General features: G+C 43.2%; 1 protein-coding gene and 1 long non-coding RNA gene across 4 annotated transcripts in view; one reads left to right on the top strand and one right to left on the bottom strand.

The window, feature by feature from the left end:
* Positions 1–1118: 1118 nt before the first annotated feature.
* Positions 1119–7730, bottom strand: LOC109028082 (uncharacterized). 2 transcript variants are annotated; one of them, XR_008667940.2, is made up of 3 exons: positions 7566–7654; positions 5904–6005; positions 1119–1407 (listed from the first exon to the last, which is right to left on the bottom strand). It is a non-coding gene; the product is annotated as an uncharacterized lncRNA (long non-coding RNA). The 2 variants fall into 2 exon arrangements; XR_002007154.3 differs by lacking the exon at positions 5904–6005 and having other exon boundaries at positions 7566–7730.
* PINX1 (PIN2 (TERF1) interacting telomerase inhibitor 1) overlaps positions 7660–24602 on the top strand; it is a 75371-nt gene continuing 58428 nt past the window's right edge. Inside the window, exons 1-5 of one of the 2 annotated variants that reach the window (XM_004046635.4) lie at positions 7660–7904; positions 12860–12969; positions 15048–15140; positions 16289–16367; positions 21797–21889. In XM_004046635.4, the coding sequence (XP_004046683.1) occupies positions 7886–7904; positions 12860–12969; positions 15048–15140; positions 16289–16367; positions 21797–21889 (394 nt within the window). In that variant the 5' untranslated portion in view covers positions 7660–7885. The remainder of the gene's footprint in view (positions 7905–12859; positions 12970–15047; positions 15141–16288; positions 16368–21796; positions 21890–24602) is intronic. The other variant, XM_019032737.4, reaches the window with a different exon arrangement.

Here is a 24602-nt window from a genome sequence, read left to right on the forward strand (position 1 = left end):
AAACAGAAATTTATTTCTCACAGTTCTAGAGGCTGGGAAGTCCAAGATCAAGGTGCTGGCAGAATTGGTGTCTGGTGAGGGGCCACTTCTCACCATGTCCTCACAGGGTGGAAGGGACAAGACTCTCCAGGATCTCTTTTATAAAGGTATTAATCCCATTGATGTGGGCTCCACCCTAGTGAACTAATCACCTCTCAAGGTCCCACCTGCAAATACTCTCACATTGGGGGTTAAGATTTCAATATGTAAATTTTAAGGAGGAAACCAATGTTCCATCTATAGCATCTACAGTACCTTTGAGGTAGGTATCATTGCTATTCTTACATAAATGGGGAAAAGAAAGCAAAGGAAATTTAGTAACCTGCCCAAGGTCAACAGCTGGTAAGTGGCAGAGGAAGACATACATACAATATGAAGAATAAGAGATGGAGCAAATTAGGCACCAAGAGCTGCTTGTAATTCTCAAGGCAACTGGCAGTGGCCACTTGCAGTATCATGAGGCATCCCATGTGCTCACAGCAACCCCATGGATTAGCAGGTGAGGAATCAGAGAGGGGACATAATTGCAGGTGTCACAGCCAGATTTGAACACTTAACTTTGGAGCTCATTCTGTTAATTACTGCAGCAAGGCAAATCATTATGGGAAGGACAGACTATACCCACAGAGCTCCACAGGCTGTGGAGTGCTTACCTGGAGGGCAGCAGAAGCTAGAAAGAAAGCTTTAGAAGGGGTGAGGGAGAGCCAACAGTGAGACTCGGGAAGCCTCCTTAGATCACTCCAGAATGTCCACCCATAACCACCGGGATAGAGCCCCTGCCTGACATGATGGTTTCTCACTTAGGATAGGGGTCTTTAGCCAGCAGTGCAAGTCTGGAGACCCTCTCAAATGGGTGACTAAATCGGTCACCATCCCTCTCTCCTTTCATCATCTTGACTCCCACCTCATCCCCATACCTTCCTTGGGCAGGTATCTGTCTCCCTGCCCTATCCCCACTGCCCTCTCCTCTGCCACCAGCTGCCCCTGCAAACATTTTAGAATATAAGAAACTAAAGTGTCACTATCTCACTCAAAGGTTAGGGAATGCTAGTTTAGGACAATAAAGAAAGCAGTTATCAGACAGTGAGGAAATCAGGTTTTTCTTTTGACATAATAATGCTAATTTGGATTCCTGGGTGTGATTTTTGATAGTTGGGACTTACAGGTGTTCACAGTCCTTTTGTGATGGCTACAGCTTGACATCACACAATGTTGACAGGAAGTATGCACAGAGAAGGAATCTAAGGCCGGAATTGCTGCCAGGAAGCCAGAAGGCATCCCTGGACTGTGATTAATATAGCGTCTTCTTTTCTTCACACTGCTCTTGGCTAGAGTTTGTCTTCTTTGAACTTCTATAACATACAGAAACTGTAAGAGAAGACAAGAAAAATGATTACAGGAGCCCTAGGGGATGAGAGCCCTGAGTTGGCATTAACTTGGCATAGGACTTTAACAAAAACATTATCACTGACAAATTCTTCTGACCCAGAGACACAAGCAACAGAAAGCTGAGTTTAAAGCAGATTGCAGGGGCAACAACCTCACAAAATCTGAGACTTTCCCCCAGGGGATGGGTAAATAAACATGTTGTCAATCATCCATTTCCACTGTGTTGGACTAAGTGGGCAGGCCTTTTAGGACATGATGATAGAACTGTCAGAGAAAGTGAGAAGGTCTTAGGTAGGGGCTGCAGGAAAAACCCTCCATGGAGTGATGAGCCTTCTGTTGCTTGGGCAATAGCAACTGGATTGATACGTTTGGGGAGTGTATGCATAAGCATAGGAGAGGTCCTCCAAAACTTCGTGGAAAGGTCATATTATGCATGGATTTCAATTTTTTGCACCAAAATACACTTGTAATAACTTGTTATAACATGTTTGAACATGATCTAGTTTGAGGCACTAAGACATCAATTTGAAAGAGCCCCCTTTCAGAACAACATGAATTCTGCTAAAATTGAAGCAAGAACAAACACCAAATTTATGGTGAAGCTTGGGTGGAATGGTGAAATCACTGATGCTTTATAAAAAGTTTATGGGGACAATGTCCCAAAGAAATAAGCAGTTTACAAGTGGATAACTTACTTTAAGAAGGAATAAGATGATGTTAAAGATTACACCTATAGTGGTAGATCATCCACATTAATTTGCAAGGAAAAAACTAAGCTTGTTCATGCACTAATTGAAGAGGGCTAATGATTTACAGGAGAAACAATAGCCAAACCATAGACATCGCAATTGGTTCAGTGTATACAACTCTGACCGAAAAATTAGAGTTGAGCAATCTTTCCATTCAATGGGTGCCAAACTATTGCATCCAGATCAGCTGCAGACAAGAGCAGAGCTTTCAGTGGAAATTCTAAACAAGTGGAATTAAGATCCTGAAGCACTTCTTTGAAGAAGTGAAACAGGAAATAAACCACAGCTTCACCAGTACAATCCTGAAGACAAATCACAACCAAAGCAATGGCTACCAATAAATGGAAATGGTCCAGTCAAAGAAAAAGTGGACTGGTCAAAAGCCAAGGTCACGGCGACGGTTTTTTGGGATGCTCACACACAAAAAGATGCCACAGGCTGCATCAGTTGTCTTTAGGCAAATTAGAGAAATAACCCAAAATGTTGGTGAGGGAAGGGTGCAGGAGAGACCTACAGCAAATATCAATGGCAGAATTAGCTTGAAATACATGAAAAAAAAATCTCCTCTTCCTTTATCCTGCCTCCCCCAATGTCTACAATATACACAAATCTACTAAAATTTAAGATGCTCTTTCAAATGTTTAGTTTTTTTTTAAACAGCAGTCGTTCACAGCACATGATATTTTATTTTTCTGCATCATGTCATTTCAGGCTTATCTGTCATCACTAAAGAAAAAAAAAACATTGATTCTGTAAATGCCTGATGGGTTTCTCTTGCAGGCTAACCACATAGACCTGGTTTATCAAGACAGAGGAATTGCAACAGAAGGTTTAATACACATAGAGCCAGCTAAATGGGAGACTGGAGTTTTATTATTACTCAAATAAGCTGTCCCGAAAATTCAGAAACTGAAATTTTTATACAGTAGTTTGGCAGGCAGGAGGCTAGGGAATGGGGATTGCTGATTGGTTGGGTTGGAGATGAAATCATAGGTAGTCGAAGCTCTCCTCTTGCATGAGCCACTTCTTGGGTAGGGGCCACAAGACCAGACGAGCCAGTTTACTGGCCTGGGTGGCTCCAGCGGATCCATCAGAATGCAGAATGTTATGGTCTATTATAAAACACCAATCTTAGGTTTTATAATAGTAATGTTATCTATAGGAGCAAATAGGGAGGTTAGCAGTCTTGTGGCCTCTGGCTGTATTACACCTGAGCCACGGTGGGGCTGTTTCAGGGAGGGGCTGTTATCATCCTTGTTTTAAAATTAAACTATAAACTAAATTCCTCCCAAAGTTAGTTCAGCCTACACCCAGGAATGAACAAGGGCAGCTTGGAGGTTAAAGGCAAGATGGAGTTGGTTAGGTCAGGTCTCTTTCATTGTCATAATTTTCTCACTGTTACAATTTTTGCAAAGGTGGTTTCAATTCAAAGGCAAAATTTGGTTTCTTGGCTTAAAACCTTTACAGTTCTAATTTGCCAGTTACAGACAGAATGATTCTCCTTTTTAAATACTTGACTTTTATTAAGTACTCACAGCTAGTATACAAATTGTAGGTTATTTGAAATAGTCAGAGTATTAGCAATTTCTGCTTCCGGCCATGATGGAGTAAAGAAACTGGATTTACCCTTCCACCTTCACTACAAAGCTGGGAAAAATAGACAAAACAATGGTTTTGAGACACTGAGCAACAGGCAGTGAAAAACTGCAGTCCTAACAATTTGGTAATAAAGGAGGTGAGCCCTTTGATAGTCCTCATTTCTTGCCTGAAGAGTTTCCAGGTTGCAGCATAGGGAGACGGAACTCAGACAGAACCTGGAGGTCTCACTGAGCTAAGGTGACAACAATCAAGGAAGCTAGGATTCTTGTGGCCGAGTGTCAGAGAGAAGAGAATTATACCAAGGGAAATTCCAGATATTTGCAGAAGCGTCCCCTCAAGTCTTCAAATGAAGATTGAGCAGCACTTGCACTGGAGGAAACTACTGGGGAAGAACCACCAGAGACAAGAAGGCAGAAAAATCCCCAGAGCTCACACAGAGCCAAAAGCAACTTGCGTTTCCCCAGTGGAAATAATTTCTAAACACATGGAGCATCAAGCAGAGTCCTTGACAGGCTGCTGCTTTAACAATGGGACCAGATTATAACTAAACTTAAAGACTATTGTGGGCCCATCTAGCAAAACTTACACAAAAGGCTTGCAAAGGCCACATTTTCCCCAAAGGATTTAACTATCCCAGAACAAAATATTTGAAGGAATACAAAAGCCTTCAGCCCCCAATAAAGTAACACTCACTACAATGTCGGATGTAAAATAAAAAGGTAACCAGGTGTGAAAGATGCAGGAAAATATGACTCACATCAAGAAGAAAAATGTACCAAAAAAAAAAAAAAGCATTAGGAAGATCAAACAACAACCATAACCTTACCAACTAGATATGGTTTTCAGTGAAGAATTAGAGTATTACCTTTTAGACTTTAATTTAATATGTATTTTTTAATTACTGATATTAAATGAACTATGAATTATTAAACCATTGGTATAACTTGGTGTCCTAGAGATTTTTTCCCCTTTACGTATCTTGAGCACTTTCTCATGTGTATTTCACTTTTCTGCTTGTAAGAATCAACATTCACTTGGCTTACCTTATGTAATGGGAGGTATACTAGAAGCATGAAAAGGAAATAGGACTCTCAGCTAAATGAACCAAGGGAGGAAAAAAGACAAATAATTGGACCTCACAGGGAGTGAAGGACCAAGAGTCCAGCCAGGCTCTGCAAGCAAGTTCGCTGGGGCCCCAGGGCCTCTCCAGAGCCTCAGGAGAAGCTGTTAGTGAATGAGTGTTCCCTCTGATGCTCTGCCTTAGGGAGACCTAGCCCTTATTATCTCAGTCTTCCTTCTCTTCATACATCTTTTGGCTTCTTTTGTTGTACAGAATGGCTTCTGGCCTGGATCATTCAAATCCGTCCTACATGCCTGATTAGCGTTGCCTATTCTAGAATTTCATATAAATGGAATCATATATCATGTACTTCTTCCACTGAGCATCATGTTTTTGAAATTAATTCAGGGGCCAGCGAAATTTTTCTTAAAGGATCAGACAGTCAATATATTAGGTTTTGGGGGCCACACAGTCTCTCCCAACTGCTTAGTTCTGCTGGTGTGGCCAGAAAGCAGCCAAACAATAGATACATTAATGAGTGTTTATCTGTTGTTTAGCTGCTTTCTGGCTACACTAGCAGAACTACGTACTTGGGAGAGCCAACTACCTGCGTAGAAAAAAAAAAAAAGAGAACCTACTTTACCCTTGAGTCCATTCATACCTTTGCTCATGTCATGGACTGTTATGCAAAGAAAGGTCTGTGGATCATTGGTATCCACATTTTTAGACCCTGTTATAAATGCAGAATCTGGCTCATGCCTGTAATCCTGAAACTTTGGGAGCTGAGGTGGGAGGATCACTTTAGCCCAGGAATTTGAGACCAGCCTGGGAAACATAGGGATATCCTGTCTCCACAAAAAATAAAAATAAAAAAATTTAACTGGACGTTGTGGCACATGCCCGTAGTCATAGCTACCTAGGACACTCAGGTGGGAGGACTGCTTAAGTCAGAGAGGCAGAAGCTGCAGTGAGCCATGGTCACACTATTACGCTCCAGCATGGGCAACATAGTGAGGCCCTGTCTCAAAAAAAAAAAAAAAAAAAAAAAGGCAGAATCTCAGACTCACCCTAGGCCTGCTGAACCAGATGTGCATTTTAACATGATCTCTGGGTGACTGGCGTGCACAGTCATGTCTGTGAAGTATTGCCCAAGGGAGTCTGCTGAGACACTGAAGGACAAGATGGAATGGGTTACATTGGATCACCTTCTTTTAACAAGTGCAATTTCCACTCCAGCTGGCCATTTAAAATACAAACAAGATTCTGTAATTTTTTTAAATCCCAAACTTAATAATATTCTTTTTCAGTAGATGATCTCCATTAATATTTCATAGCCATACAGAATGCTGGGGTTGAAACAAAATTTGGAAACCATCCTGCATTCACCAAAAGGCAGAGTCCCTTCTACAATATTCCTCTGTGGCCTCTAACTGAGCATTTCCAGGAGACACCTCATTGTAACAGAAGATCCAAGGATAACTAACCATTTACCACCCGAACCATGGCAACAGGCCATAAATGTCTGCTTCGATCTTCTTGACCATCTTAGAGACAAAATTACCTTTCTGAAATCATATACCAACACAGGAGGTGCTTGAAAAATTCTGATTTCCGACTAATTCAGTATTCTCCATTCTATATAACTACCTTCCACTCTCTCTGGCATAATCAAATAGATCTGCTAATTATCCTAAGATTTTTGTGATCCTGCCTTCCTGAGTCCAGTGCCCTACTTTTAACCTTGTTCCCTATGTCACAATGTCACAGCTTTCCTGCCTTGGCTGGGAAAATTCCATTCACTTGCCTCCCCTCACCCCCTGAGTATTCACTGATAGCTATAAGCATCCTTTTGTGTTTCTTCTAACTTTTACGAAACTAGGGTTTACCTTTTTCATGCAGATTCCTAGTTAAAGGGAGAATTTCATTGTAAACAAGAATCTAGTCCTTCAATTGCTTTTCTTGGCACCTGAGTGGTGCTCTTTTTACCTTCCTTTTATGTGGGAAAGGCTTCTGTGTGCACTGTCACCTGAAGTTTACCGGAGAGTCACTCACCCAAAAACATGTCTTTACCATACTTAAAAGTGTTATAGCTAGGAGCTTATTAGAACTCCCCTGGAGACAGGGACCCTTGAATTAAATTTTGCAAACATCTATGGAGCCTTACCATACTCACATTATTTTGCGAGGTGCTGGTACGAATACAGAAATGGATATAATAAAGGCAACCTTCCAGTGTGTGCACTGTGGTGGAGAAAATAAATAAAACCTTTGCCTTGTTGAAGGCATCCCATTATTTAAAGAGGTAACATTTTCCCCAGAACTATTTTGTGTGGGGTCCCACAAAAAAACCGATAGATAGCAGACCTATCTTCTGATATCTATCTACTATCTATCTATCATCTATCTATCTATCTATTTATCTATCTATCATCCATTTGTTTATCTATCTCAGAAAGCAGAGGTAGGGTACGAGGAAGAGATGGGACATTACAATGCAAAGTCCTCCCCTCCAGCCAAGTTTTTCAAACTCCTTGTCCATACAACATCCATGACCCTAAGTTCAGCTCTTTACACATTTCTTTTCCCCGTGAGGCTGAGCTGCTTGAGGGCAGGTCACGTCTTTCCACTACCCTTCTTGCCGGCACCTAGGGCTTCCTGATGGAGACCCTACAGGTAATCCACGTGAGCTTATGCTCCGCGGCAGACACGCCCAGGCGGGCTTTACTCACATCAATCGCTTAGTACGCACACTCCCTCTAGCCAATGAACGAATACGTACTCCTTTCTCCACCTCCTGCAGGGCGGCCACCGCCCCCTGAGTCCCTCTTTGTCCCGTCACCCCCCCAGGTTGCCCCGCCCTGCTCCGCCCCCTCGCCGCCGCGTGCTCGAGGAGCGAGTCGCGCGCTACTGACGTCAGCAGCACGCGCCCCGTCCGCTGCAGACCGCCGGCGAGGGAGTTACGCACGTCCTGATTCTCCTGGAGTCTCCAGCCCGCCCAGTGGCCGCAGTCACCCAGGTCCAGAGGCGGCGGTATCACAGGCTCTCCGACATGTCTATGCTGGCTGAACGTGAGTGTCGGAAGCGGAGGCCCGACCCGGGCGCGTCGGTGAAGATGCCGGGTGACGCGCACGGCAGCCCGGAGTGGCTGGGAGCTCGGGTTGCCGGCGCGCCTGGCGCATGGGATCGGGGGACCGGGGAGCCGAGCCCGGCTCTGATTGTCCTGCTCGCCGCAGAGCTCCCCGAAAGTTGGCCGCAGGTCTGCTAGTGAGAGAGACCGCGAGTGTCTCCCGGAGACGCGGTCCTCAGAATCACCCTGGGGCGCGCGCGAAGTGGGTCAGAACACCGGGTCCCGGGACTGGCCCCGCCGCCGCCCTTTGTGGGGACCCGGACTGGTTGCTTCACCCCCCCGGACCTCAGCTTCCTCAGGTTAAAAAGAGAAGGTTGAGCAGAAGGATCACTTCAAACTGTAATCACATTGTCCAAGATGTCTTGGACCCAGAAAAAGAAAAAGCAAAGGAGTTAGAAGTCTCAAATACGGGACGTCAGCCACTTAGAGAGGGAGTGCAGGGCTAATGTGTAATTGTAGGTGAGACTGGCGTTTTTGACCTTGTTAGTTGGCCACGGCGCCCCATCCTGCCTGTTTACCTTTGACATTTATCTTCACTTCGTGGAGTCGGTGAAACCCCTGTCTCTGGAGAGGCTGCTGAACTTCTGAATTGTACCTGTAGCTAAGGTCGGTTGCCGCCAGATGGCAGTCATGCTTTGATCCTGAAAAGCGGGTCCTGCTTGGCGAGTTGTATAGTGAGCAAAGAACAGAAACAGCTTATTTAACAGATCAAGCCGACCAGCACAGGGATTTTGTGAAATAAGTGCTGTTAGCACTCTCTTTTCTAAGAGGGTGGAGGACTTAGGAGCACAAAACGAAATGGGTCAGGCACCATCCCGATTTTACAGGGGCAGAAATTGACATTCAAAGGAAAATAATTTGCCCCTAGTCATTGAGCTAGAAAATGGCAAAATTGATCCAGTTATCTCTGTATCTTTATGTTCTTGCCAGTAAGACCAGCGGAGACCCATAGAAATGAGTATGTTTTAGACTGAACCCATAGGTTCTATTTTTTCACCAGTAAAAAATGAGGAGTCAGGGTTAGAGCCTAGATAGGTAAGATCTCTTCTGGTTTTCGTATTGTTTGATGTTTGCTTAATTCAGCATGCACTTGGCGACTTTGGCCCTAGTTCTGCTATTCATTTATGTCTGTTCCTTTGATCAGTGTTTGTGAGGCCACAAAATCTTCTCAATATTTTTATCCCTAGGTGGCCTTAAATCAGTGAGATGGTGAACATGAACATAGTTTGAAAAGTCTGAGGTATAGAGGTGTAAAATGCTATTTGTAGACATCAGTAATTCAGATGACATGATTTCAAGAGAGTGTTTTCAGTTCTCCTCTTCCCAACGTTATTCCAAATTGTCAAATCCTTGTCATTATAATATGTAATATTTTTGTGTTTTCTTTTTCATAATTTGCTAAATGGGTATAGCATCTTCTGTAATTAGATACTTAGGATTGGTGTTGTTAAGAAGAAAAACCTTAGACAAATTATACAGAGTTTGATTGAGCAAAGAATGATTCCAGAATTGGGCAGCCTTCAGAACTAGAACGGGTTCTAAGAACTCCCGCCTGCTATGTGGTCAGGCAGTATTTATGGACAGTAAACGGAAGTGAGGTAGAGACAACTTGGTTAGGGTTACCGCTCTGATTTGCCTTAGTTGAATCAGCTGGCTGCCTGTGATTGAAGCCTAGCTGCTGTAATGGATTGAGGCTCACTTATATGTTATAAGAGTATACTCCTACGGTAGGCTTTCGGTTCCTTTAAGTGCTCACGTAGGTTGTAGTTCCTTATGTAAGGACTCAAGTACGGAGGCCTCCTCAGGCCAAATTTAATTTAGTGTAACAATACTCTCCTTCTGATCAACCTCTGAATTTTGAGAGATTGTTTAAAACTTCTGCTTCTGGCTCTTGGGACTCAACACGCCCTTTAGAGTAAATGGGATCCTAGCATAAGTCATGTGGTATTGAGCTGTTGTGCGGATGGTTTTTATTGGATTTGCCCCAAAATTATCCCGACAGACCCATTTACAGTTAGATCTCCACATAGGAGTACCTGCTAGAGGATGGTTAAATACATCCCAAATAGTGATTCTGCAGATTCAGGGCATTCTACCTGAGGCCCAGCGCCATGCTGTAAACACTGCTGTTCCAGATCGTGTCAAGGGTCCCCAAGATCATCCCCAGATTCAATGATGTGCTGGGGGATTCAGACACAGGACTCAGCATATAGTCGCACTCACTGCTAAGATTTATTACAGCAAAAGGATGTAGAGCAAAGCCGGCAGAAGGAAAAGATGCACGGGGCAAAGTCCAGGCTAAGCCAGGCGTCAAGCTTCCAGAGCCCTCCCCCAGGGAGTCACACATAACACGCTTAATTCCTCCAGTAGTGAGTTCTGAGAGCAAATATGGAATGTTGCCCACCAGGGAAGCTAGTGAGAGACTCGGTGCCAGGGATTTCCTGGGGCCTGGTCACATAGACACCCTCTACCTGGGAGGCACCAAAATTCCAGGCTCCCAGAAGGAAAGCAGGTGCTCAGCATAAACTGTATCATTTGCATAAACAGGCACAATGAGCCACTCTTACCAGTTCTGCGAATGGTGGGAACCCTTGAGTTCCCTGTTAGAAACAGGCCTTTCAAAGGATAGCAGTCAGGCCTTCTGTGTTAGTGAACAAAGCTGAGATCTGAGCACAGAACAGACTGTGGCATGAGAATTACAAAGGACATGTAAAAGGTGATCCAATTGGAACAGCTCAGAGGCAGTCTTTTCCTTACCATGATTTTCCACACCTGGAAGCTTGGGTGACATTAGAGCTGGGAAATGTTCCGGGGAAGCAGGGTTCTGGTCAAGTTAAGTCTGGGAAGCATGGCAGGCCTGCTCTGGCCTCCTCTAAGAGGATCTGCACATTGCATAGTAAAGTTTCCGGGAGATTCTTCAATATTAAATTTAGTTTAACCCAGTGTTACTCATTTTCAATGGGAAACTGCCAACCCCCCGCCCCCCCAACATCCTTGTTTGGAAACACTGGTGTGATCCCATTGATTGAAGCTAACTGCCATTTCCCCAGGGGAGAGGAATTGACCTTGAATAGCTAATCTCTTGTGTAGGCGTTGTAGTTTGTTTTATATAAGTAGGTAATGTGAAGCGTGTGCAGTTCTTAACTGCAGAGGGTGAGCTTATTCTCAAAACTGTCTCCTTCGTACAAGCCCTAGTCAAAGACCCCTGGCAAGCGCTGCACAGACTCATGAACTCTGACAACTGATGCCAGCTTGCATATAGAATACTGGCTAACAGGCTTCTCTCTGGTGTGTTGTTCATTAGCAGAGGCAGTGTTATGCTGAGTATTTGCCAAGATAAGTAAAGTGGTAATTTAGATGGAACATTTTTGGGTCACCTTTTTTTTTCTGCAAAACACTACAAATTCGAGCCCAACTTGTTTTGCTTTGTTAAGGGCCTTTTTTTCTGCCTGTGTATTTGTAAAGGATTTCCTATTTTTGCTGGAGTGTGCATAGTTATGGGCCTCTATTGATTTTATGTGTGCCACAGTGAGCCCCTTTGACAGGGGGTCATGTTATTTTTTAATTATGTGATGAGATGGGCAAGGTAGGAGGGGTTGTGTTGATGGTGAGACAATGTGCTTATATTGATATGGCAGATAAATGATAATGACACTTCCAAATTTCTCATTTCGCCACAGTCTACTTTTGGGTTTCATATTCTTGTTCTTTGAACCTTTGGAGTTCTTTATTTTTGCCATAATTTTCCTTAAAACTACGGTGATAAACTGGAGTTCATAATGATCAGTAATTTATATGCATTAAAAAAGTTGCTTTGATGAGATTCAAAGCAGTTCCTTTAATTCAGTTATACTCCTTCCTTCCTTTTTTCCTCTCCCTCTTCTTTCCTCCTTTCTTCCTGTTTCCATTCTTCATTTTTATCGTTTATTCCATTCACATATTTATTGAGTGCCTGCTGTGGGCACGGTGATTTTTTTACTTCTTGCAATGAAGCCTCAGAAAAAAGACATGAATATGAGCCCTAAGGAGATGATGGTCTAATGGGAAACCGGAAAGGTGGATATAAATAGCCCTAATACAGTGGATGTTAAGAAACAGATAAGTTATTCTAGAAGTTCAAAGAGGGGTCAGAGGGCTTCAGGGCATCTTAGTGAGAGGGATGGGATTGTTATTATCTGTAGGTCACATGTGTGGAGGGTACAGTTGACTCTCCCCAAGAGCGTAATGACTATTGTATGTTGTGAATTAAGACTATAAGCTTTGAAGTCAGTAGGAACAAAGTTGGTTTAAAGGATCTGGTTTTTGCTTGGGGATGTTGGGCAAATTTCTTTCTCTAAGCCTCAGATTTTCATATCTGCCAGTGACAATGGTACTATCCACACTCGTTGGGTTACTGTGAAAACTGAATATTATGTACAGCGTTTGGAGCAGGTCTCAGGTTGAATAATTGGCATTTACTATTTTAAGCGCATCCTTGGTATTGCATATTCTTTTGTATGTAGTAACGCATGGCAGTGGAAGCTGTGATGCTGCTGCTACTACTGCTGATGGTGATGAGGATGCTGGTGTCCACAGGTGCTTTCAGTTGTGCTGATGGCGGAGTATGGAAGGCCCAGCTCTAGTATCTTGAGCATTTGCTTTGCCACATTATGAGGGAACATTTCAGTTTTAATCTTAAGAGGTCAACTTATATGTCTAGAATATACATTTATTAGGGAAATCAGGATAAATGATCCAGTCTAACATTCTGTTGAGTGTTGAATTAATTTCTGTATTGTAATGTATGTCATATTTTACATACATACATAAAATACACAAAGTTATGCATGTGTATGTTTGTGTGGTATTTTGCAGGTGTCATCTGCATTGCTGATGATAATGCTTTTTCATTTACAGGTCGGCGGAAGCAGAAGTGGGCTGTGGATCCTCAGAACACTGCCTGGAGTAATGACGATTCCAAGTTCGGCCAGCGGATGCTGGAGAAGATGGGGTGGTCTAAAGGAAAGGTATTTTGGAGAAAAGCAGAAAAAATCTGAGCTATGAAAAGAGATTAGAAATGAGGGGAAAACTTCCTTCTTAGGAGACTGGAAGAAACTTATGCTTTGGATCAGTAAGTGATTTTGATCCCAAATCAAAAATTGTCGTGACCTTATGATGATAAATTAGGATTGGACCTAAGTGTCAACTCTCTATCATTTAAGCTCCCATGCTTAGCATCTTTCATAGACATTGCAACTAGGCTACACGCTTTTTCCCTTTCCATTTATTCTTGACTCCAGTAGAGCTTCTGCTGATACCTCTACACTTAAATGGTTCTTGTTGAGGTCTTTAGCGATCTCTTAAGTGCCAAATCATTGGGCCGCTTGTTTTGTTCTCACATTACTTAACTCCTCAGCAGTGCTGGATGTAATTGACTACTCTCTCCTTGAAATACTTCTGTCTTGGCCTCCACAGTACTATTGTCTCTTCTGCTCTTCTTTTAACCTCACTTGTCACTCCTAAATTTGTTGCTGTCTCTTCTTTCTGTAGACTTTTGATTATTAGGGCTCCTTGAGGCGCAACCTTAGGCCCCTTTTTTGCACTTTGCTGCGGTGATCTCATTCATTTTCTTGACACACTTTGAATTAGCTAAAGTCTGGGAACTGTCATTTTTCTATATTGAGTCCAGTTCTGTCCTCTGAGCTCTAGATTTGTAAATTCAATAGCCTTCTTGATACTTCCACTTGAGTAAGCATTTCAAGGGTATCATTTCTATTATAAAACTCTTGATTCCCCCAAATATATTTTTCCCAGGTTTTCCCCATTTTTCATACGTGGTACCGTCTGCCACTTATACAAGCCAGAAACCTGAGAGTCACGCTTGGTTCCTCCGCCCTCTTGCCTCCCGCACCCCAGTCGTCATTCTTCTCCAGCCTCCCGCACCCCAGTCCTCTCTTCTCCAGCCTCCCGCACCCCAGTCCTCTCTTCTCCAGCCTCCCGCACCCCAGTCCTCTCTTCTCCAGCCTCCCGCACCCCAGTCCTCTCTTCTCCAGCCTCCCGCACCCCAGTCCTCTCTTCTCCAGCCTCCCGCACCCCAGTCCTCTCTTCTCCAGCCTCCCGCACCCCAGTCGTCATTCTTCTCCAGCCTCCCGCACCCCAGTCGTCATTCTTCTCCAGCCTCCCGCACCCCAGTCGTTATTCTTCTCCAGCCTCCCGCAGCCCAGTCGTCATTCTTCTCCAGCCTCCCGCACCCCAGTCGTCATTCTTCTCCAGCCTCCCGCAGCCCAGTCGTCTCTTCTCCAGCCTCCCGCACCCCAGTCGTCATTCTTCTCCAGCCTCCCGCACCCCAGTCCTCTCTTCTCCAGCCTCCCGCAGCCCAGTCGTTATTCTTCTCCAGCCTCCCGCAGCCCAGTCGTCATTCTTCTCCAGCCTCCCGCACCCCAGTCGTCATTCTTCTCCAGCCTCCCGCACCCCAGTCGTCTCTTCTCTAGCCTCCGGCACCCCAGTCGTCTCTTCTCTAGCCTCCGGCACCCCAGTCGTCTCTTCTCCATGCAGGGCAGAGCCCTGCTTCAGCCATTGTCATCACTTGAGCTCACTGACTGGTCAGACTCTCAGCTGCCTCCCTTCCTCCCTCCTTTTTCTCCTCTGGCCCATTTGCAGTACAGCAGCCAGAATGATGTTTTAAAATATGGAAATTAGATCGTGTCATTCTTAAAAGACCAGTGGTTTTCCATTGTCTTTAAAATAAAATCCAAATTCCTCCCGTAGGTTATGTGAGATCTAGCCCCTCCGTCATCCTATTTCCTTCATTCCTTAATTTGCAGAAGCCACCATGGGTGCCTCTGAGGTTTCCCAGTACACTGAGTTTTTTCCCACCTTCGGGTCTTTGCACTTGATCTGTCCTTACCTGGAAAATCTTACAGATGAGTGCTAATTGATGCAGAGGACTTAGAGTCCTCCCTCATGTTGCTTTGTGAAAGTATTTAATGGAGAGAATCATCAACTCAGAACACCTGCCGTAGGCATCTGTGAGTTTTGTAGCAGTGCTCTGCTTCTGAGTATCAGTGAGAGGAATGTTCTAACTCTCTGTGTTTAATCTCCACAGGGTTTAGGGGCTCAGGAGCAAGGAGCCACAGATCATATTAAAGTTCAAGTGAAAAATAACCACCTGGGACTCGGAGCTACCATCAATAATGAAGTGAGCAGCAGTGTGTGCCTCCTGGGTGTCTTTGCATAATTGGCTTCAGTCTTGTAAATCTGAAAGTTGATTGGTTCATCTGCTTCTGACCATTGGTGCAGCACTTCTTTTTATTCATGTTTCCTCTTGAACACTGACGCTTTGAATGCGTGGCACTGTAACTCAGAGTCAGTGGCCTACCACGCTTTTCATTTTTAGTATCATTGTTCCCTTTTGGAAAGGATCTAAACTGAAAAGTTTTGTTGCTAAGTTTTTGCAGCTAACAGGATCTGGTAGGAAATCTGGGAAATTACTTTAGGTAAATTGAATTACTTTGGTTAGTTCAGTATCTCTGAGTAGTGGATTGGCGGAGCTAAAATTTTTAGCCACTAAAGAAAGAGTTTATATAAAGTTGATTTCAAATGTAGTTGTTGAGGGATAGATAACACAGATATACTTATTTTCTTAGAAGAAGCATTGCCCAGTAAACCTATTCCATATTCCTTTACCTTAAGCATTCTTAAAAATTGCTAAGAATGTGAGTAAGGCAGATTCCTACACTGAAGCCCTGCTTCCCACTGGTTTGGGAGATCTTCATTCTCTTATAAAAGCCAGGTTCATTTTTTTATAATAAACTTATTAGGTGACCACTTTATAAATGGGAACTCATCGCTTCAGGGGACTTAAGGTTCTTCCTCCTCCTCTTCCTCAGAGTTTTGTAAAATTGGAGTTGATGCAAGTCATTAGAAGATTTTAATTCTGCCGAGCAAAGAAGAGCATTTCTGTGTCCCGCATGGTTCCTGTCCTTTCAACTATGGAATTTCCCCTAGTGAGAAAAAAATAGTAATTTCATTATGTTTTACTTTAACGTTTAGCACACAGGTTGCCTGTTGATTATTTACTATAAACTGACTTGATCGATAAGTCATTCACATTTGAAATCAGGCCTTAAGCTTCCATGAAGCCCCTTTTTAATATTGACCTGGATAAAGAGCATTTTAACTTTATATTATTTCTTGAATCCACTTAAATTTATCAAATAGTATTTTGATGGAACATTTAAAATTTCTTAATTAACCACTGGATTTCCTTGATTCCAAAATGTATCATCTCAGTCAGTATAGGTAAACTACAGGCTTACCTCTCGTTCATTTCTTTGATATTTTCAGGACAACTGGATTGCCCATCAGGATGATTTTAACCAGCTTCTGGCTGAACTGAACACTTGCCATGGGCAGGAAACCGCAGGTAGGGAAATCAGATGACATAAGTTCTCAATGAAAATATGTTTATCTACTTTTACTTTTTGTTTTTTGTTTTTATTATTTTTGACACATAATTATACATATTTATTAAGTATAGTGTGATATGTCAATACCTGTGCACAATTTGTAATGTACACATGTGTTATGTTCATCAACGTAATTGGCATATATATCACTTCAGACATTTATTATTTCTTTGTGTTGGGAGCATTTAAAATCTGTTCTTCTAGCTATTTGAAAATATAAAATAAAATATTATTTATTATAGTCACCCTACAGTGCTATAGAACACTAGAGCGTTTTCCTCTTATCTAGTGGGACTTTTATATCCATTAGCCAATCTTTAGCTGTTCCTACGTAGCTATTTTCCTTACGCAGCTCTAATAACCACTATTCTGCTGTCTACTTTTATGAGCTCAACTCTTTTAGCTTTTCCATATGAACGAGAATATGTGATATTTATCTGTGCCTGGCTTATTTCACTTAATGTCCTCCAAGCTCACCCATGTTGCCTCAAATGAAAAACTCTCATTCTTTCGAAAGGGTAAATAGTATTCCGTGGTGTGTATGCACCACATGTTTCCCCGTTCATGTGTTGGTGGACACTTAGGTTGATTCCGTATCTTGGCTGTTGTGAATAGTGCTCCAGTGAACGTGGGTTTGCAGGTACCTCTGCAACATGCTGATTTCCTTTCCTTCGGGTAGTGCCTGGGAGTGGATTGCTGGATCATATAGTAGTTCTATTTTTAACTTTTTGAGGAGCTGCCATACTGTATTCTGTAGTGGCTACATCAACAGTGCATAAGAGTTCCAATTTCTCCGTATCCTAACCAGTAATTATCTTTTATAATTTTGATAATAGCCATCCTAATGGGTGTGAGATGATGTCTCATTGTGATTTGGATTTCCATTTCCCTAATGACTGATGTTAAGCATCTTTTCATCGCTTATTGGCCATTTTTATATCTTCTTTGAAGAAGTGTCTAAGTACTTTGCCCATTTTTTAATTGGATTTTGTTGTAATCTGCAAGCATTTTAATAAACATTCTTGTTTATAAACAGTCTATTCCTTGTGTGTCATGTGTGAATAATCAAAAGATATTTGGTAGATTGAAAGAGAATTTTGTGGAGTGAAATAATGAATTAGACTTGAGTTCAGCAAACATTTATTGAGCTGTGTGCTGGGTACTAGTTTAGGTGTGAGGATCTGCAGAGGTATAAGACACAGTCCTGCTTGGAGGTAGCTAGCAGAATATGCTGGTAATTACCTGGTAAAATCACAGCACACATCTAACCATAGGAAGGTTTATTGCAGTGCCGTGTGTGGAATTGAGCCCAACAGCGTGAAGGGAAAGGTGCTTTGTTGGTATTTTTTCTAACCAGATTGGACTTTTTGTTGGAATGTGTAACTTGGACAGTTTTCCTTATCCATAGGATCATGATTTTGAAACAACCTAACAGTTCTGTGTGTGGTCCTAATATGAAGGGCGATAATTTATTAGCAGAAGAAAAAGATAAGGAAAATGTTTTCTGAGAATACTGAATGACTCATATTAGGAAATGCAGGATCTATGAAGTAGTAAAGTTCAAGGACAGTATTCCTTACTAATTATACACAGAAAACATCTTGATATTTACGATCACAGTTGAACTCAGTAGAAACACAGATAAGAATGTAAGCTTGGCTGGGCACGGTGTAATACCAGCACTTTGGGAGGCTGAGGCGGGCGATCACCTGAGGTCGGGAGTTTGAGACCAGCCTGACCAACATGGAGAAACCCTGTCTCTACTAAAAATACAAAATTAGCTGGGCGTGGTGGCGCATGCCTGTAATCCCAGCTACTTGGAGGCTGAGGCAGGAGAATCGCTTAAACCCGGGAGGCGGAGGTTGTGGTAAGGCGAGATCACGCCATTGCACTGCAGCCTGGGCAACAAGAGTGAAACTCCATCTCCAAAAAAAAAAAGAATGTAAGAATGTAAGCGTGAACATATAAGACTTGGAGATTAAATAGAATACAGTGGTTTAGAGACAAACACTAGAGTCAGACTGCCTGGATTTTAATCCTGGTCTGACTTTTCATTTGTATGACATTCGGTAAATTGCTGAACATGGGTGTACCTCGATTTCCTCTTTGGTTAAATGGAAGCAGTAGTATCATCCTTGGAAGGTTGTTGTGAGGACTAAATGCATTATAACATCTAAGAAAAGCAAGCAGAGATACTCAGCACTGTAAGCCTCCTGATAGTGTGGCTGGCAAATCTAGAGCCATAAACCACGATTAAGGCCAGAAAATTTACTTTACTCTGAAGGATTTCATAAAGAATCTAGGGTTTTATTTTCTCTCTCTTGTTTTTGTTTGTTTGTTTTTTTTTTTTTTTGAGATAGACTCTCGCTGTGTGGCCCAGGCTGGAGTGCAGTGGCACAATCTTGGCTTACCGCAACCTCCGCCTCTCGGGTTCAAGCGATTCTCCTGCCTCAGCCTCCCGAGTAGCTGGGATTACAGGTGCACACCACCATGCCTGGCTAATTTTTGTATTTTTAATAGAGACGGGGTTTCACCATGTTGGTCAGGCTGGTCTCCAACTCCTGACCTTGTGACCCACCCACCTCAGCCTCTCAAGGTGCTGGGGTTACAGGCTTTAGCCACTGCACCTACCCTCCTGATTAGTAGATCACAGTTAATAAAATTAGCAGATCTGTTATAAATTTTAATGAATGCTTATTAAACACATCTCTTTGGCAGTGCACCTCCTGATGAGCTGGGTTAGCGTAGGGGTGTGAGGGCTGGGCCAGCTGCTTTGATTGCTGCTTTGACAACAGTATATTCCCTTGTCCCTCATTGATCCCGGTAAGAGGAAAGTTGTGCCTTTCCTTTGTAAAGTGGGAGGGGACACCCGGGAAAGGACGGCCAGATTGGTGCATAACTCAGACTCCGAGCAGTTTCAGGCATGAGTGCACGTGAACAAATAGATAGAAAGTGATTCCTCAAGGCCTGGGGGTGCTCACGCATCCTTCTTGATACCTGCATGCTGAGAAGGTAGAGACGCTCACCAGGCGATTCTTCTGCCCTCTCAAGGCTGAGAGAGCTGCTCTGTGAGGGCACGGTGTGGTGCTTCAGGATGTGGCCTCTCAGTCATGTCTGCCTGGGCTTCGGTCCCATCGCGGCGGCTTCCTGGGTGTGCCTTATCAGTGTCGTCCTCTGTAGTGAGTTCAGGCATCACAGCAGCTCTCTTATGGAGTGGTTGTGGGAAGGAAATCCAAGAATTCGTGGAAAACCTCCAGTCCAGCGCCTCGTCCCTCATACACTTGTAGTCGGTAGGAGCCGCTTTAAGCTGATAACTTCCTCTGTGATTTGTGATTGGAACATCAGCATTGAAAATGTTACGTGCCATATGAAGTGCAAAAGAGAAGAATTTACTAGTAGGATGTCTTTGCAAAAAATCCAAGGTGTCCCTGGGAAGTGGCTGCAGAAGAGAATGTTTCAGCTTGTGGAAATAATGAACCCGTGCTGGGCTTTGCCTCAAGTGCGGAACATCTGCCTTCACGTTCTTCTGAGCCTGCTGTATAGTTCCCATAGGGAACTATACCTTTGAAATAAGTGACTCCTGGGAGGGGCTGCAGTGCAGTCACACATTGTTGAATGGACACGTGCTTGTTTCGCTCCACTGTCAGGGTGAGAGTTTCTTTTTTTCCAATTTCTCTTATATCCTCTGAAGAAGGTTGGTTTGTTGGATTTTTTTTTTTTTTTTTTTGAGATGGAGTCTCGCTGTGTCACCCAGGCTGTAGTGCAGTGGCGTGATTTCGGCTCGCTGCAAGCTCCGCCTCCCAGGTTCACACCATTCTCCTGCCTCAGCCTCCTGAGTAGCTGGGACTACAGGCGCCCGCCACCACCCCCTGCTAATTTTTTTTTGTGTTTTTAGTAGAGACGGGGTTTCACCATGTTAGCCAGGATGGTCTCGATCTCCTGACCTCATGATCTGCCTGCCTCGGCCTCCCAAAGTGCTGGGATTACAGGCATGAGCCACCGCGCCCGGCCACTTTTTTCCCAGTTTCTCTAACCTCATATCTGAATGTTCTTAAAACTAGGAAAATTTAGTCTCTCTTCTGCCTGTGATCATTTCTGTGGCACTCTTCTGTCTGAACTTGACAAGCAGATACAGGTGAGAGAATGCAGGTGGCTAGCTAATTTATAATTGACTCTAACCCCAGATCAACCTGCTCTGATATTTCAGGCAAGGACCTACTTTCTGGCTCACATTTTCCCTTCTGTCAAAGGCGTTACCACTCGGATGTCTTCCTCAATGGTGTGTTCCTGCTCCTTTTGCCCTTCCAGTTGTCCTTCCCGAAACCCTGAAAAGGTGGCTTGGAGCCATTGCTGCTCCTCCATGCGTCACCTAATCGTCATCTCTGATCTGTATTTAGGTGATCATTTAACCTGTCTTACCTTTATTTACTTTTTAAAGGAACTTTTTATTTTGAAATAATTACAGGCTTGTAGGAATTCGCAAAATAATTCAGAGAGTCCTGAACGTCTTTCCCCCTGTTCTCCCAGGGTGGAGAGACATTACATTGCTGTGGCTTTTCACAACCGGGAAGTTGACATTTGGTGTTACTGTTAACTGCACCACAAACCTTAGCCAGTTTTCATCATTTTTTTTTGGTCTCCATTCATTTGTACATGGGCGTATGGTTCTGTGCAATTTTATCACAAGTGCAGATTCATGCAGCAACCACAATGGTGAAGATACAGGATTGGCCACCACGGCACAGCAACCTCATGCCTCATCTTTGTATTTGTACCCACTGTACCTTCATCCTTGTCTCCTGGAAACCATTCATCTGTCCTCTCTCTCTGTAGTTTTGTCATGTCGAGAATGTTCTGTAGATGGAGTCATATGTTATGTTTGTAGATGGACCTCTGACTAGGCACAATGCCCTGGAGTTTGTTTTGGCCATTGCGGTGGCAGCGGCCGCCGCTCTTCACTGTGGAGTCGTATTCCACTGTAAGGATGGCCCAGGGGTTGCTCAGCTGTTCATGCATTCACACGTTGAAGGACTTGGGGGTGATTTTTGGTATTTTGCTATGATGAATAAGGCTAATATGAACATTTGTGTCTAGGTTTTTGTGTGAACACAAGTTTTCATTTCTTCCTCAAGGATTTTCTAAATTTCTGGAGGGCAGCCTGGCCTGATCCATAGTATGCAAATTAAGGAAATATTTCTAATCATTTGACCCGTAGAAAGAAAAAAGAGATCCAGCAGAAGGGTGCTGTTGCAGAGCAAATGAATGAAAGAGTTCAATCATTAATGATAGGGCTCCTAAAATTTTCTTTCAGGACTATCCACTGTTAGGAGAATAAATGAGATTGGATTAGAAAGACTTTAATGTATTTTTTTCATCTTTTTTAAAGATTCCTCGGACAAGAAGGAAAAGAAATCTTTTAGCCTTGAGGAAAAGTCCAAAATCTCCAAAAACCGTGTTCACTATATGAAATTCACAAAAGGTAAGATTAAGCATTTCTTTACTTGTTATTGAAATCTATGTGTTTGTCCTGAGTTGCTTGAAGCATTTTAGCTCTGGGCCAATAGCGACTTCATGCTTTGTGGACAGCTCCGACTGCATTGCTGTGAAACAGTGCTGGAGTCTTCGCATTGACTGTGGTGTGCCTGAGGATCTTGTTAGAATTCAGATCTAGGAGATCTGAGATGAGACCCAGATTAGGTTTTAGACTGTGAACAAGTCCTGTGGCTGAGCTAAAAAATGGAATCAGCTTATATTTAGAGGAAAACGGGACTTTATGTAGCTAGGTCAGAAAATAATTTTAATTTGTTGCTCAACGTTTTTAGCTGCATGGTGTTTTTTCACAGCTGAAAGTTGGTGTTAAATAGCTCTTAATATGCCAGGTTAGAGAATTATGCTCTATATTGATACCTCCAGTGTGATAAAGCACACTCCCTGGTTGACCCTTTATTCCACGTAATTTCTCCATTTCACAGCGTAGGCATTCCATAGTCATTGCCAAGTCGGGTAAAAAGCCGTTTGAGACCTGGGTGAGAATTCCTTTTCCTTCATCACCACCTCCCCAGCCCCTTCCCAGTATGTGAAATCATTTGTGCATGCGGTTGTCGTCTTCAGCCACTAGGTGGCGATCTTGCATTGGAAAGAAGCAATTTAACCTAATAGAACCAACTCCCCAGTTTGTCTATAGAACAGTATCATGAATTAGAAACCTACTTATTACATAGTTTACATAAGAAGCGTGATGATGCTGCTGATGCTGTGATATCTAGTCTCTATTGATGGTTCTTTCCTGGGAGGTTGGATGTGTTTCTAGCTTGATATGCCAGGAACAAGCACATCTCTGCTTTGGTCTTCTAGGAATGTCATGCGTATCAGGGCATTGCTGGGAAGCTCTTAACTTGTACAGCCAGCCTGGATAGCAGTGGGAGCTGGAATCCCCACTACTCTGAAGTATTGATGATGCTTTTCATTTAGGGCCAGGAGCCCAAAAGTGAGGGCTGGGTTTGGTTGAGGTGAGAGGCCGTGGCAGAGCTGAGTGGATTGGGGATTGTGTGCAGGGAGAGGCTGGGCCTCCCTTCCCTCTCCAGCAGCCGTGGCTCTTCCGCTTCCTCCGTTCTTTCTCTCACGTGGAACTTTCTTGGCTGTCGCCCGTATCCCTTCTGACTGGGGTTCTTCTCCACCCCAGCCTGCTACGGAACAGAATACAGGCTTCCTTGGCCCTCAGTCCTTTTGAAGAGAGGGTACATGCTCACTTCATACCCAGTCCCTGAAATAGCATTTCTTTTTACATTAGACTGTAGAGAAAAACTAGAGATCACAGAAGGTGCTGTTGCAGAGCAAATTAATAAAACTCAGTGACCTGTAACTTTCGGATGATGTGGCAGCCTTTTACGCTTTCACTTTTGCAGGTAGAATCTTCTAATTTTCCTTTGGTGCCAGACTGCATGCATGATTTCATCTGAAGCATTTGCTGAGGCTGGGATAAGCCTCTGTAATCTGCTTTAATCTAATGGATGCCGGGAGCATCTGCTTTCTATTTCTAGTTAAGCCACTCCTTTGCTGGGTGACCCTGTGAGACCGCTGAGTGCCTCGTGCCTTTGTTTTCTGTCTCCCAGCGAGGGTTCTGTATCTATTAGCCTTGCCTAGGGAGAAGAGGGAGTCAGTATGCAGAACAGAAAGATTCTCGGATCTATTGTCAGATTGCAGAGAAGAGCTGGAGTGGAGACGGGAAGGACATGCAGACTGGGCCTACGTAGGAAAGGGAGAAGGAAGCAAAAGTCCAGGGAGTGAAGAAAAGAATGGTTTATCAGCTAGCTTTCCAATCACGGTGCAAACTTATTTTAAAGTTTCCTCTAGGGTGGACTATCTTAGATCACAGAAAATCTCACTCTGGCCATTACTCGCTCAGACAAGTCACCTACCCATTTCCCTTCAGACTCAGTTTCCTCTTTTGTAAAATGTGGATACATTTGTAAGTGACTATTAAGTTCTAAGGTAGGTTCTGTTTTGTGATTTATTAGAAATGACCCATTTCCTGGAACTTTTGCTTTTGCAGCATTGTAGATAATAAAGATTTTCACCAGTGGGTATGCTGATAACGACTGTAACTCATTCACTTAGTTGATGAGGATGATTCATATTGCAACTCATGTATGGTCCAGGAAATCAAACAGGAAGATGCAATTGTACATAGCTTGGGAAGAGTGAAGATAAAAATTTTACTCTACTAAGATTACAGTAGCAAATAGTGTTGTAAAATTTGCTACTGCCTAAATATCAGCTGTATCATTATTTTTATTTTTATTTTGAGACAGGATCTCACTCTGTTGCCCAGGCTGGAGCACAGAGGAACAATCTCAGCTCACTACAGACTTGACCTTCTGGGCTCAAGTGATCCTCCTGCCTTAGCCTCCCATTGTGCTGGGACTACAGGTGTGAGCCACTGCACCTGGTTGGTTATATCGTTTTAGTTCTGATATATAATTATTCCTTTCCCTGGTCCTGAGTTTGTAATTCTAACTTGAGCTAATTTATTGTATAATTTTAAAAGTCAGTTTTATCATACTTATTTAAAGGCTCAACTCCAGCTTGGTTTGTGGTTTTTTGTATTTTTTTTAATGCAAAAGGTCTCTGCAGATAGAGGCTATATCTGCAGAGGGGAAAATGTCAATCGATACAAAGCCATTTCTGAGGTT

This window comes from Gorilla gorilla, chromosome 7, assembly GCF_029281585.2.
Source record: "Gorilla gorilla gorilla isolate KB3781 chromosome 7, NHGRI_mGorGor1-v2.1_pri, whole genome shotgun sequence".
NCBI lineage: Eukaryota > Metazoa > Chordata > Mammalia > Primates > Hominidae > Gorilla > Gorilla gorilla.